Source organism: Lupinus angustifolius, chromosome LG06 (assembly GCF_001865875.1).
Source record: "Lupinus angustifolius cultivar Tanjil chromosome LG06, LupAngTanjil_v1.0, whole genome shotgun sequence".
In the NCBI taxonomy this organism is placed as follows: Eukaryota; Viridiplantae; Streptophyta; class Magnoliopsida; order Fabales; family Fabaceae; genus Lupinus; species Lupinus angustifolius.
In genome coordinates, this window is record NC_032014.1 from 13,440,768 (window position 1) to 13,456,372 (window position 15,605).

The following is a 15,605-nucleotide window of genomic DNA, read 5'->3' on the forward strand; positions in this document are numbered from 1 at the left end:
TTAAGGGAATCAAGGCTTACGTAGTTCTTTAGAAAATTGGTTGATCGGTTTGGTTTGGTTTGATTCAGTCGTTATTGATTTAAAAAATAAAGTTTAATCGATTTTGAGATTTAATCGACTGAAAAGAAGCAGCGTAGCGCAACCTTTCAAAGATGATTTGAGAAGAAAGAGGCCTCCAGGGCGACCTTCTCTCCATCTTTGATTAACTCCCAAAATTATATTAAAAGCATTTATCTTTTATTATATGATGAATAATTTTTATTAGATTTTTGCTAAAACTGATATTAATATGATTTATAGTGTTGCATTTTTTATAATTATGGAATTAACAGAATATGTTTGAGCATTATTTTCTATATACGAAATTAATAGCTTAGAGATGATATTGGTTGTAGACCTTCTTCTCATTTTCAGAGAAGTTAGATACGACTCGAATCATAACCTCACTATAAGAATTTCATATTTAATTTATTTAGTAAAATAGTTGCGTTATTTTATAGTTATAGGATTAATTAATAAATATGTTTGGGAATTATTTAATATTTAGATGAGAATTACCTAAAAATGTTATTTTAAAAGTACATGTTTTAATAGACTTTTTGCTAATAATTTAAGACATCTTGCTTAGAGTCATTGATGAGTATATGTATGAAGAAGTATTTTGATTAATTGATATTTCTATAAGACATTACTGAAATAAATAACTAGGAATAAATACCAAAAGATAAAAAATAGAAATTAGAATAATCAAAGCAATTTAGTTAAAAGAAAAAAGAAAAAAAAGAAAGGGGTTAACCCTTGTTTCACGTGAATGAGGGATTAGAATCCCTAGCCTGGAAGAATGGGGATAAATTCCCAAATCTCCTCTTCTTCTCCACCTTCACTGGCAGCGGCGGCGATAAGGAGCATCGTTCGTGGCTAGAACGAAGCGGGTCTGATTCGCGATGGTGGTAAATGAGGGCACGACGGTGACTGACTTTCGTCCTCCAGCGGCGATGAACAACAATCACGGCCAAAGGTGGTTCACGGTGAGATGCGGTGGTTCAAGGTGACTCTCGGTGGTGACAGAGGCTCGTGAGGTTGGGTTGAAGAGATGGTACCGAGGAGGGTGTTGTGTTGGGAGAAGAAGAGCATTCGTGATTCGGAACCGGCAGAGGCAACAATTCGGTGAGGAATTTTATCCCTCTTCTATTTAACTTTATATTATGGAGTTTGAATGATGAAAGACTGGTTTGAGAGAACAAGGATCATACAAAACGAATTATGCTACCTTAAGGTTTTCGCATTGCATCATCAATTTCATTCTTAATTAATTTTTTTTACTTAAGTAGATACATTATGCTGAGACCAGTGGGTATGCTTGATTAAAGATAGAAGGTATTGGCACCCCGTCCGCCCGTATTAAAACGGTACACTCGCTAATAACATGGACTTTTATACCCTTAACAAATATTTATTTAGAAATTAATTATCATAACAAAATATTTTTATTTTTTCTGACTTTCGTCCTCCAGCGGCGATGAACAACAATCACGGCCAAAGGTGGTTCACGGTGAGATGCGGTGGTTCAAGGTGACTCTCGGTGGTGACAGAGGCTCGTGAGGTTGGGTTGAAGAGATGGTACCGAGGAGGGTGTTGTGTTGGGAGAAGAAGAGCATTCGTGATTCGGAACCGGCAGAGGCAACAATTCGGTGAGGAATTTTATCCCTCTTCTATTTAACTTTATATTACGGAGTTTGAATGATGAAAGACTGGTTTGAGAGAACAAGGATCACACAAAACGAATTATGATACCTTAAGGTTTTCGCATTGCATCATCAATTTCATTCTTAATTAATTTTTTTTACTTAAGTAGATACATTATGCTGAGACCAGTGGGTATGCTTGATTAAAGATAATGATGAATTAAGCATCCAAGCCTAGCACGTATATCATATAAAGCAAGGTATGTTCACAAAATAATTTTTATGGTTGGAATGCTTACCTGGCTGTATGCTTTGTGTTGCTATATGTGTCACTGCATTCTTGACTTATAACTCTATCCCTGGGTTGCTTTTGCCTGAATGTATGTATGGTGATTACTTTCTGGTTATGGTCGTATGAACTGGTATGATAAGTGAACTTTCTTCGTGCGTTACTCCTTTTTTACTAACTCTCTTCTCTGTTTTTTTCATTGAGTGCCCTCTGGAATGCTCTCTGCGTTTACTGTATGTGTGATATGCTTGTGTATTCTTATGTGTTTTCTGAGTATACCTATACTTTCCGAACTTTTTTTTTGTATCTGTGTAGCAATGGTGACTCCCTATTTATAGCTGAGTAAGGGTTAATACAAAACCTTTCTGAATTACTAACTGAAACCAGAAATTCCATGCCTTTTGCTCTCTGACTTTAATATGATAAATTGCCTATGAATGCTACTAATGATTGCTTGATCTGTAACTGATATGGCAATAACACTGCCATTCATCTTTTTCATATCACTTTATTAGAAATCATGCTGATTCATGGCTGACTTTAATTTTATGCCTGCTGAAATCCATGTCGTGGCTGATTTCTAAATGCATAACTTATCCTTGATTGTTATTTATTCAGTAACTGTCCAAGAATGTGTGCATGATTATCATGGATTTAGCATCTTTTTAGCTTCCCATTGCTGATGTTTCTTGCTGGTTGCATTCCCCTTAACATTCCTAATTATAAGTTTTTACTGCTTGTGAATAACTGTCACTTATAATGAAATCATGGCATTGATGTTTCAGGCAGGTTTATATTTTCATTTTCCTAAATCTGTGGCATCTTTTGGCAATGCAGCAACTTGATATGTTGCACGAGCAATGGCAGGTGAAGGGAAGTTTAGGGAAGTTTGTAGCATAAGTCTCTTTGACTATCCTAAAATCCTTCAAGTCAGCCAATAAAATTGGTGCTTTAACAACCGATGAGCAGCTAGCACCACCAACTTTAAGGATTTCTTCCACATTTCTAGAAGTTGCTCTGTTTGATCTTCAACATTATCATAGATGAACCTTCCAGTCTGAGGAACAAGGCCAAGAACACCTGACACCAAAAGAAGGTTGGATTTGATAGCTCGAGAATATAGATCCAATGCTTCAGGGGCCTTTCCAGTTTGAATAACTTCCTTGGTATCAACATGAGTAGAGATATTATAATCAAATAATTCATTTCAGCTTTCAATCTAGTGATATTGTAAACATGATATTTTCCTTCAATACTACTCCTATATCATAGGCATAGTGTAATCATCACAGCCAATAACATGAGTATGTTACCTTATATATCATATGCGTTATGTTCACAAAGCAAACTTTACACATACTGGTTTATGCTAACTTGGATTAATGCAAAAATGCCAAAATCAGGTCGACATGAAATGAGAGTTCGGTGCTGTAAATTAATTCAAATTTAGAGGACGTAGTTGATTTTTGGGCCTTACCTGCATACGAATCATACCCAACTCAATTATATGAATGCTCACTCAAATCATGAAACCATGTTTTATTTTTTATTGAGTCTTGCACAAGATAAGAGTAAAGGTAGGACAAAATTAGGTGTTCACAGTTAGGCTTTGAATTTAGTCTTGAAATTTTTTGTGGTTGGGTCTTATGATTTTAGGATGTTATTGACGCAAAATTTTGGCTGTTCACTCAAATATAATATGAAATTCCAATTTTGCCCTCTGTGATTTTTATTGTTGCCCTCTGTGATTTTTATGATAACTTCTATTTTTGGCTTAACTATTGAACTGTTTATCAGAATTGGACAAATTTCATATGCATTTGTGGTAGAAAAATCCATTATATCGAACTTTTCATACTACGTCTGAAAACTCCCTCCTAAAAATCCAAATAAACACTTTTTTCATTTCTTTTCTATTTTTTGAAGTTTTATTTCGAATCTTTTCAGAATTTTTGTTGTTCCGAATTTCCTATTTCGAATTTTTGTTGTTCAGAATTTCCTATAACTCAAAATATAACATGAATTTACAATTCTGCCCTATATGGTTGTTACTATTTCAAGTAGAGCATGACAAGGGGAAATTCAGGGTTGAATCTTTTTGTAATAGTTTCCTATGATTTTAGGATGTTATTGTTGCAAAATTTTGATTGTCAACACAAATTTAACACAAATTTCCATTGATGTCCTCACTTGTTTTTATTGTTACATGTAGTGCATCAATGGGGGAAATTTGAGTTTTTTCCATCGTATTTTGATAAATTACATTTTTCGCATAACTTTTGAACTGTTTATCACAATTGAAAAATATTTATATTCAGTTGGGTAGAAAAATCCATTATGTCAGACTTCCTAAACTACGTCTGAAAACTCCATCTTGAAAATCCAAAAAACCTTTTTTCCATTTCTTTTCTATTTTTGCAGTTTTATTTTGAATTATTCTTGAATATTTATTGTTCTATTAAATCAGTTAGGCTTTCAATTTTGGCTTGAAATCCCTAAAATCAATTACACAAGCAAAAGTACATATCATCTTACACCAAATCCCTAAAATCACTCACATATCTCTTACACCATCAACGTTTTGGAAGAAACCTTTGGTTTTTACCCACTCCAAAATAAGATTTATTTTCTTTAAAAGAGTCAACCCTAGCTTAGAAGAAACCTTTGGCATTTTTTCAATCTCTTTCTTCACTTTGCATTTTCTAAAGAACTCTTAAGGTAGTTCTCCATTCTTCTTCATTTTGATTCTTCATCTTCTTAAGATCCAACCATTAGATGTTTATGAAATTTTAATATGATGTTTATATGTATGTTATGAACATTTTCAACCGTTGAAATGTTCTAAAAATCTTTCTAACTCTTTTTATGTTCAAAACTCCAAATAGATATTTCTTGAACTTTGAAAGTTATTTTGAAACCATGAACTCTTTGTGTTCATGGGGTTGTTTTAGTTTGATGTTTAAAGAGTTAGTATTTTGTTGGTATTTGAACATGGTTAAAGGTGATGGTTTGTATATCAAATGAACATTTAAGGATTTTTCTAACCATGCAAAGTTTGGATTTTTCACTTGTTTTTTGCTTGAAAAACCATGGCCTTGGACAAGTTTAGAATAGTATACTTTTATGTTGAGGTTTGATTTTATTTCAAAGGGGATGATTTTGTTATGAAATGAACCTTTAAAGTGTTTAATGATAAATTGAAAGATCAAAACTTTCCTTAGCTTTAGGTCTAAATCATGACCTAAATGTGTTTAGGAAAAGTTTAGTTTCCAACTTTGAAATCCAAAATGTTTATGGATGTGTTGTGGTAAAAATATTATGAGTTAAAGGTTGATTAGTAAAGGATATACTTTGATTTCCAAGTTCAAGTAATGACTTGGGATAAAAGATGACTTATAAAAGTCTTGACTTTATAAACTTAAAGTGTTAGGAAGTGATAAAAGTGTAAACTTTATTAAAATCTCACCTTGGAAAATGTTGGAAATCAGGAACAAGACTTTCGATGATAAAGGATAGTTCAAAAATGTGAATCTTGGACCGCATGGATGAAAGTTGTCGAGTTCATAAATGGATCAAAGTGTTAAACAATGTCTTTACCTTCAAGTTATTATGAAGAAATCTAAATTGCAAATCACTAAATTGTTTTTGTATGTTTAGTCTCGAAGCTCTCGAAGTCGGTCAACCAACCCACTCTCTCGTAAAGAAAATCAAGCACGACAATCTAAGGTGAGGGAGAATACATCGTGACATAGTGGTGTCCGGATATGACATCCGGATCTCCTAAACTATCTCAAAAGTTTGGAGTTATATTTGTGTATTAAGAAAACCCGTACTTAATCAATTATTTTGCTTGCCTGGATTTTGTTCGGATACTTTATTAAGTTGTATGATTAGGGTAGCTTAAAATATCAAGTATTATGGTGTTTATCCATGAAGGAACACCACTCGAGAAACTAAAATGCATTGGGATCGAAAACAGCTGAGAGTTTCGATTCGGTAGCGCAAAAGGGTGAGGAAAATGGTCATGGTAACTGGACCACCTCGCACGGGCAAGGGAGAAACAGAGAAGAATGGTTCCAAATAGCGCTTAGGCGAGCAACCCCTCGCCTGGGCGAGCCAGCCTTGCTTGGGAGAGGGCCAGACAGCCTGTTTTGGGCGAGGGCCAAACAACCTGTTTTGGGCGTTTTTGGCGCCCAGGCGACCGTACCTCGCCCGGGCAAATCCAGACAGATATTTTGACCAGTTTTTGATGGATTTTTAGCTTGAGCGGCAGTCCCTCGCTCGAGCGAGAACCATGCATGAAATTGAGTATGTTTTGATTAATTGGTCGCTTGAGCGCAGGCTCTCGCTTGGATGAAAGACAAACAGTATTTTTGACTGATTGTGATTGTTTGATTGCTTAGGCAATAGCCCTAGCTTGGGTGTGAAGTGTCTTTACACTTGGGAAAGACCGTGACTCATATGATTGAGTCTGGTGCCCAAAATCGACAAACATATATGAGTACATTTGTTCTTGCGCCTTATTTAGGGCAAGGTTTCCGACTTTGATGTCGTGATTAGGGTGATGCCCAAAAAAAAAGGATTACAAGATACCACGCAGCAAGGTCGTCTGAATGTAAGAGGCTTAGCCATGTGGTCGTCCAGGGTGATTCAGCGATGGTTCGTAGTGGTAGGGATGTTATTCCTCTATTTATGTGTTGACGTAAGATCGGGTCCCACAAGAAGCATTCCTCTAAGAGATGTCTTAGGTTGGGCCGATCATATAAAATAATGATTAAAAGATTTAATCGGCTAACCTCGGTTAGTGTGCATACTCATTATGGATAATGAAGTACTGGAGAGGAAATTTACGAGAGACAAACGAGCCCCGAGATGTTGAGAGGAACGACGGTGGCGGTGGTTCGTCAACAAAGTCTTGAGGGTGAGACGAGTCCCTTGTATTCCTGGATGAGGTATTCTGTTGGATCGGACAGTTCTCACAGTGCAAACTAGACGATCTCTAACAACCCCTCTTTGCAATCAGGATCAATGAGAGGGGTGCCTAGAAAGTGTTTGATACGACACCGTCCTGAAATGGACAGTTCTTCGGAACATATCGATCATATATCCTTCCGAGGAATAATTTTTGGTGCGTTCAAATCGGCTTGTTATGAGACCTGTACTCTTGGTTATTTTCGAATAATATATTTGGAGGATATTGGTGAAAGGATGGATGAAACAAGCATGACATTCATATATTGAGATTGTGGACTTTGATCCTCATAATCTTAGATTATAACATCATTCATCATTGTGCATTTTTATATGTGATGTATATATTGTGTTTATTACGCATGTCTGTCTGGATGTGATATTTCATGTAATTCCACGCCGTCAATGAGTAATATTCATTAGATGTCTTACTCCCTCTTCTCTCTATTTGTTTTTGGATCGCGTTTTATTCAGATGGATCATTCTGGGAGGATTCAGAGTTACCGCTTCTCGATGTACCAGGAGGGGGCATGAAAGATTGAGGGAGTTCAGTACACCTACACAAGCCCTTGCGACTTAGATCTGTGTAGGGTACTTTTTGATGTGTTGGATGTCTCAGCCTTTTGTGTAATTTCAGTTTGGGCGAATATTTCTTCTACCTTGTATTTCGTACAGATATTTTCCGTTATTAAATGAAGTATTATTCAAAGTTATATTGTGTTATTTTTTGTTACCATTAGGTAACAACTTTTGTTTTCTGCAATATATGTTACTTAAAATGATGTCCCGAAAAAGAAACGAATATAAAGATGATAAGTTTACGTTACATTATTCAAAAAAAAATTTACTCATTTTTGAGCATTATATTTATGGAGTAATTTTCGGGGCGTTACACTTGGAATTGAATTTTGATAAATTATATTTTTGGCATAACTTTTGAATTGTTTATCAGAAAGGGAGAAATTTTATGTGCATTTGGCATAGCAAAAATTCATTATATCAAACTTTTCATATTACGTCTCACAACTCCCTCCTAAAAATCCATAAAAAAACACTTTTTTCCATTTCTTTTCTATTTTTGAAGTTTTACTTTGATTTTGTGCTGAATTTTTCTTGTTCAGACAAATCAGTTAGGCTTTAAATTTTGGCTTGAAACCTTTTGTGGATGTGTCATGTGATTTTAGGATGTTATTAATGCAAAGTTTTGATTGTTCACTCAAATATAACATGAATTTCCAGTTATTCCCTATATGGTTGTTACTGTTGCACGTAGTGCATGATTAGGAGAAATTTGGGCTTGGAACTTTTTGCGGTTGTGTCTTATGATTTTAGGATGTTATTGTCGCGAAATTGTGGTTGTTCACTCAAATATAATATGAAATTCCAATTATGCCCTCTATGGTTGTTACTGTTGCACGTAGCGCATCACTAGGAGAAATTCGGTTCTTTGCATTGAATTTTGATATATTCTATTTTTGGCGTAACTTTTGAACTGTTTATCATAATTGGACAAATTTTATATGCATTTGGGTTAGAAAAATCCATTCTATCGTTCTTTTCATACTATGTCTAAAAAATCCCATATAGAAATCCTGAAAATTCAGGCTCTTTGTTTTGAATTTTTCTTGTTCAGTTAAATCAGTTTGGCTTTGAATTTAGGCTTGAAACATTTTGTTATTGTGTCCTATGACTTTATGATGTTATTGATGCAAAGTTTTGGTTGTTTACTCAAATATAACATTAATTTCCAAATCTCTTCTCTACGGTGGTTACTCTTTCATGTAGAGCATGACTACTGGAAATTTGGGCTTGAAACTTTTTGTGGTTGTTTCCTATGATTTTAGGATGTTATTATTGCAATGTTTTGGTTGTTAACTCAAACTTAGCACAAATTTCAATTTATGCCCTGTCTGGTTGTTAGTATTGCATGTAGTGCGTCCCTATGAGAAATTTGGGCTCTTTGCATAGAATTTTGATAAATTCTATTTTTGGCATACATGTTGTACTATTTATCAGAATTGGACAAATTTTGTATGCATTTGAGGTAGAAAAATCTATTATATTGGACTTTTCATACTATATCTGAAAACTCCCTCTTGAAAATAAAATAAAAAATATTTTCCATTTCTTTTCTATTTTTGAAGTTTTATTTTGAATATGTCTTGAATTTTTATTGTTCAGTTAAATTAGTTAGCCTTTGAATTTTGGCTTGAAACTTTGTATGGTTGTGTCATGTGATTTTAGGATGTTATTGATGCAATGTTTTGGTTGTTCACTCAAATATAAATGAATTTCAAAATTTCCCCATATATGATTGTTACTGTTGCACGTAGTGCATGACTATGGGAAATTTGAGCTTCAAACTTTTTGTGGTTGTGTCTTGTGATTTTAGGATGTTATTATCGTAAAATTTTGGTTGTTCACTCAAATATAACATAAAATTCCAATTCTGTCATCTATGGTTGTTACTGTTAGATGTAGCGCATCACTAGGGGAATTCCAGATCTTTACATTGAATTTTGATATATTCTATTTTTGGCATAATAAAAATTGTTGTATTAATAAGTGAACTACAATAAAGAAATACTAATATTAAAAAACTGAATTTACACTTCTCATAAAAACATAATTATTTTTCAATATTTTTTCCTTTTTATATTAAATAAGATAAAAAGATTTATATACTGATAGTATAATTTTTTACACTATTCTTATATCATTCATCATTCATCATTCATATTTAATCATATTAAGTCTTAAATAAAAGTAATATAAATAAATAATTTATTAATTGTATAAACTTTTACATTGACAATATATAGTGTATTGAGTAGGGATGAGTAGGATCAGGCCCTACCCGTTCACCCAGTATGGTCAGATCATAATCAAGCCCAAATAGGATCGTGTCTCATCAGACCTAGGATTGGATCTGGGTTAAAAAATTAGATCATTCAATATTTATGATCGGATAAAGACCAAACATGATCCGACCCAACCCTGCCCATAGTCACTCACTCATCGTATTTGTATGTGTCTTTATTCAATTGTATCGAATAATGACATCTTTTTGGTCGAAAGTATGATTGATTCTCTAATTTTTTATCATATACATATAATTCACAATATATATACATATATCATTTTATATGTCAAATTGCATATTCATAATAATAACTAATATTAAAAAGACTTCATGTATGCATTATATTTAATTGGATCTAGGATCAGACCAGATTTAAAGGTTGGTCCGATCAATATTTAGGGCCGGATTAACTTCAAATTTAGAATTAGGTCTGAATTCAAAAAATAACTCAACCAATATCAAGGTTGAATAAAGGCAAACATTAATCCGTCTCAACTCATGCTCATAGTACCGAGACACAAACAAGTTTTCAACCATGCATAACATTGTTTTCTGCCGCGCCACTCATCCACTCCCCACGTGTACTCATGCAAAGCATCAACGTGTATATGCTATGAAATCAATGGAATAATATAATGGACCCAACTATGCCAAGTGGAACTCTAACTATTGTTACTTAATTTATACGCAGAGAAAGTATATGCTTTAAACTTTGTAACATATCTCAATTTGTATCGATCTTTCTCAATGATTTGTGCATCAACAAATCGCATCTTCTTCACATTGTTTGGTAGAAACAACATAACTACTACTACTACAAGGCTAGCTGCTCCTCTTTCTTCTTCTTTTCACTCCTTCTCTAATATTCCTAACAACCATAATCAAATTTCATTGTTTAGTCTTTCCATTAAACCAAAACTGGGTCTTTCAATTTCAAAACCAAAACATTTCTGTTCGAGAAAAGATCACACTATGGCTACCCCATCAAACGCCAATTCAGTCTATGACTTCACTGTTAAGGTATGTTATATTGATGCTTCATCATCCCTTTCATTTATATTGATCTTGTTTATCAGTACACCTTGATTAGATTGTGTGGGATGATTGTGTTGGAGTGTAGGTTGAATTGGAGATCCCATATTCCCTTTTCTCAACCTCTTTCCATCTTCTTTCTCTTTCAATCCAGCGAACCTTCCTCTACTTATTCATGAGACTCATGGAGGAACTAGAAAGATAGAAATAGGAAGCAAAGAACAATTGAACCTCGTTAGATCTAGCGACCAGGGTATCTTTTGAATGACATAAGGGAGAGAAACGATAGAGTGAAGGGACCGTTAGTAAAACCTAGTGGCTTCAACAAAATGCACAATCTAGACTGCAGGTAAGGGTTAGAAAAGCAATAAGGATTGATTTGTAATATGAGTTTTTTTTTTTACTAACTTAATTTTATTTTTAACCTTAGTAATTTATCCTATTTAGCTAGTATATGGAAAAATAAGGATTGGAATGTAGTATGAGTTTTTTACTAGCTTAATTTTATTCTTTTAAATATTAGTTTATTTAGTAATTTAACCTATCATATATATATATATATATATATATATATATATGAGGTTTTATGCTTATACTGATAAATAGGAAATATTTAGAGATAAATATATTGTCAAAAAATATAATTTAAGATAGAGTATTATAACATCATTCAATCTTTGATTAAGACTTGTTGTTATTTTTATAGGATGTCAAGGGAAATGATGTTAATCTTGGTGCCTACAAAGGAAAGGTCCTTCTTATTGTCAATGTTGCCTCACAATGGTACTCCCAAATTCTCTTTTTTTTCTCTCCCTCTTCAATTTCCTTATTTAACTATGTATTTGGAAGGTAATAAGTTAGCTTTTAAAAAAATGTTGTCCACGTGTATGAGCCTTATACTTGGTAGGGTCTCGTAAGGGCCGATATATGCAGTCTTACTTTTCGTAAGCGAATAAACTGTTTCATGATTTGAACTCATAATCTCGGATCATAAGATAATCAACCTTATTGTTTTGCCAGAGGTTCAAACTTAATAGGCTAGCTTTAACTTATAATAATTTTATTAATTTCACTCAATAGTGCAAGCTCTATATTGAGTTCCAAATCTAGTGAACCAGATACCTTTTTTGCCCCCAAAATTGGCAGAGATTGTAATAAAGTTTTATATATGTTGGAGAGTTTTTTGCCTGTAATTGGAAAATAAATTGAAAGTATAGATAAAAATGAATTTTTTGTATAGAAAGTTGAGATAGTACCTTTTGTTGAAAAATAATAAAATTCCGCCTTAGTATTTGGGCATGACCTCTAGAAGCTCTAGAAAGAAGAGTAGATCACATAGAGGGTAGTGCAATCACCTAAAGAGATTTAGATATCAATAGTCTAATATGATGTTATTTGACCCATATAGCAACCCTAAAGACTTGTTGTTGTGGTTATAGTATTAGAACCAAGATCCTCTATCCCTAAATATTTCCTTCCTCATGTCCCAAACCAATCAAATTCTACAAATTAACATAAAAAAATTATATTTTGTTTTTATGTTTTTTTTTTAAGTATATGACAATTTTCAATTGGATGGAGACACAATGAGACACAGAAAATGGGACAGGCCTCATCCTTAGTATTATTTGTATTCCTTTAACATTATTGATGTGCATTCATTTTTGATGCAGTGGCTTGACTAATTCCAATTACACAGAGCTGAATCAGTTGTATGAGAAATACAAAGGGAAAGGTCTGTTGTTGTTGTCTGTTCTTATGCCATTTTGTCCCTTTTCGTATGTTTCTTTCTACACCTATTGTTGCGATTTGCAAACACTTAAGCTTGGCGTGTTTTTTAAGCTCAATCAACTAACTTAATGTGGGATCCCACACCCTTTCTAAAATTCATGGTCTTTCTTTATTCAGGTCTTGAAATTCTGGCATTCCCATGTAACCAGTTTGGAGAACAGGAGCCTGGCTCTAACGAGCAGATAGTAGAGTTCGCTTGTACTCGCTTCAAAGCCGAGTTTCCCATTTTTGACAAGGTATGTGCAACCTGTGCTTATTATCACTGCTTGAGATTCCATTCATACAGATAAATACCAAGTCCTCCATATATCTATAGACTATAGTCTTGTCTGTCCAGCACATATGTGTTCCGTTAATCTCCAAATGATTGATCCCTTGAGTAAATTCTAAATGCATGCCATAGTAACCTTTTGTGTGAAAACTAGAGAGATTATTATTAGTAAAGCAGATGACTTTTTCTGTTATTTGCCACACTTCCAGCCTAGGTTACCTAATGTATTAATACTTGAAGTTGAATCCTTGAAGTAAATATTAATTATATCGGCTTCAAGACTTTATGCCCATGTCAATTTTGTTCTTCATTGCATTAAAGCAATTTCAGCATATATTTAAGAGACTCTTTTCAATATCCCAAATTCTCAGGTTTGTTGGCAGTTATAGTGTTGGATATTTAAGATCAAAGAGGAGCCATGAACTTTAAGCCTGTTGTCTTGTTAAATTGAACTAGTGTTTGGATGATTTTAGGCATCCACTTGGTATGAATTGTGAGGTGCGTTGTGACTAGTTGGTACTTTTTAAGGTCCGTTTACGAGTTAGGTTTTAGAGAAGAAGAAAGGGAAAGAGAAGACTTCAGAATCATCTCACAAGTGAATTTTATGGCTCTGAAATCTTCATTGTCCTCTAAAACCCAACTCGCAAACAGACCCTTCGGGGAAAAGGGAGCAAAGAGTTACTGAGTGGAAGGCTGGAAATCATCCGGAATAAGGATTTTTCAACAAATTGTTAGATTCTTGTAGAATATTTTAATTTCAGTAAGGATTTCATCTCAGATGGGAGAAACCTCTATGTTTGAAGTTTTTTACAGTAGTGCTGAATGTATACTTAGATCATGTCTATTTGCATTTGATATAGGTGAATGTGAATGGTGACAATGCTGCTCCAATCTATAAGTTTCTAAAATCAAGCAAAGGTGGACTCTTTGGAGATAACATCAAATGGAACTTCTCCAAGTTCCTTGTTGATAAAAATGGGAATGCTGTTGAACGTTATGCACCAACAACTTCTCCTCTAAGCATTGAGGTAAGACAATTTTCATGGTGGCACCAATATTCTCAGGAGATACTCTATTCTCATATTATTAGTGCCTTCACATACTTGAAACTTTTACACTAATAGAATGTTTCTCTTGCTGATGATGTATACAGAAGGACTTACAGAAGTTGTTGGATGCATGAAGACATGAGTGATTGGAGCTGCCAATAAATGAATAATGTTATAAATAAGAAATGTATTGCATATGTTAGTGCAATTCCTACATTTTCATGTATGTAAACAGTTTATCCTGGATCTCTGAGATTTGTTCATCTTTCATGAAATTGTGCACTTTACTACTGTGTGTACATTGTTGCTTAAGCTTTGTTTAGATATACAATTGTTTGTCTATTTTGTTGGTTTACTTCCTTATCAAGATGCAAACTTGCTTAGTTGTGGATTGTGAATGATGAATAATACAACAACCAAGTCTCTATACAATTAGATGAGATTCCTCTCTAGTACTGCAGAGTCTAGTAGTAGATGAGGATTGTATGATATCATCATAATGTTTTATTATAAATCAGATGGGATTTCTCTCTAGTATTACAGAATCTAGTACTGGACGAGGATTGTAACACATGGCAAAAAAAACATTTTAACTATTATGATTTCATGATATTTTTCAGTAAAAAATTTAAACAAATTCCTCATCATATAGGTTGATACCATAATGTTCTATTAGGTTTTAAATCTATATAAAAGCTTGAGGATGTTTTAGACCGGTGATTTTGGTAAGAGGGAAGTTGAAATATCATCATTATTAAAAGTTATTAAAATAAGTTATTAAAATATCATCATTATTAAAAGTTATTTTAATAAAGCAACGACTCAATGAGAGTGTTCTAGTGTAGAAATCTTATTATAACTCCTGAAATAATGTTTTACCTTAAAACCTCTGAAATAAAACGTTACAACTATAAAAAGAATAAGGGATGGGATCCACTTGTTCTAGTAAGTTAATTTTTTGTCCTGCCATCAATCTATACTATATATAAAGCCAAAACATGGTGTAACCACCACTATGACATAATTTATATATTCCTATTTGACTCTTCAAAAATTTAATTTAAAAAAATCATACTACTTAATAAAGGAAAAACCTAACCTAACTTTCATGAAGTTATTTTGGGTTTTCTTATTTCATATTTTATAACTTCAAATTTTATTGTATAAGTTATACTTTCATCTTTATATATGCTTATACTACTAAATATTTATTTCATATTTTATAACTTCTAATTTTATTTTATAACTTCTAATTTCATCTTTATATATACTTATATTAATAAACATTTATTTCATATTTTATAACTTTCTAATTTTATTTTATTATTTCTAATTTCATTTTTATATATACTTATACCAATAAACATTTATTTCATATTTTATAACTTCTAATTTTATTTTATAACTTCTAATTTCATTTTATAACTTCTAATTTTATCTTTCTATACTATATATAAAGCCAAAACATGGTGTAACCACCACCATGGCATAATTTATATATTTCTATTTTGCCCTTCAAAAAATTAATTTAAAAAATCATACTACTTAATAAAGGAAAAACCTAATCTAACCTAACTTTCATAAAGTTATTTTGGGTTTTCCTATTTCATATTTTATAACTTCTAATTTTATTGTATAAGTTATACTTTCATCT

The 15,605-nt window shown here is 33.0% G+C and overlaps 1 protein-coding gene and 1 pseudogene across 1 annotated transcript; one reads left to right on the forward strand and one right to left on the reverse strand.

Annotated features, from left to right (window-relative positions):
* LOC109350481 lies at positions 1,952 to 3,181 on the reverse strand (annotated as a pseudogene).
* On the forward strand, positions 10,436 to 14,293 carry LOC109349979 (probable phospholipid hydroperoxide glutathione peroxidase). The gene is made up of 6 exons (XM_019591069.1): positions 10,436 to 10,828; positions 11,547 to 11,623; positions 12,514 to 12,575; positions 12,749 to 12,867; positions 13,763 to 13,930; positions 14,056 to 14,293. Exons 1-6 carry the CDS (start codon positions 10,556 to 10,558, stop codon positions 14,083 to 14,085), a joined length of 729 nt encoding a protein of 242 aa, XP_019446614.1. The 5' UTR covers positions 10,436 to 10,555; the 3' UTR covers positions 14,086 to 14,293.

Excerpts from the sequence above, each read along its gene's own strand:
- LOC109349979 (XM_019591069.1), top strand. The coding sequence starts at position 10,556 with ATGATTTGTGCATCAACAAATCGCATCTTCTTCACATTGTTTGGTAGA. Across the intron at positions 10,829-11,546 it reads TCTATGACTTCACTGTTAAG|GATGTCAAGGGAAATGATGT; the intron begins GTATGTTATATT and ends TTATTTTTATAG. Across the intron at positions 13,931-14,055 it reads CTTCTCCTCTAAGCATTGAG|AAGGACTTACAGAAGTTGTT; the intron begins GTAAGACAATTT and ends TGATGTATACAG.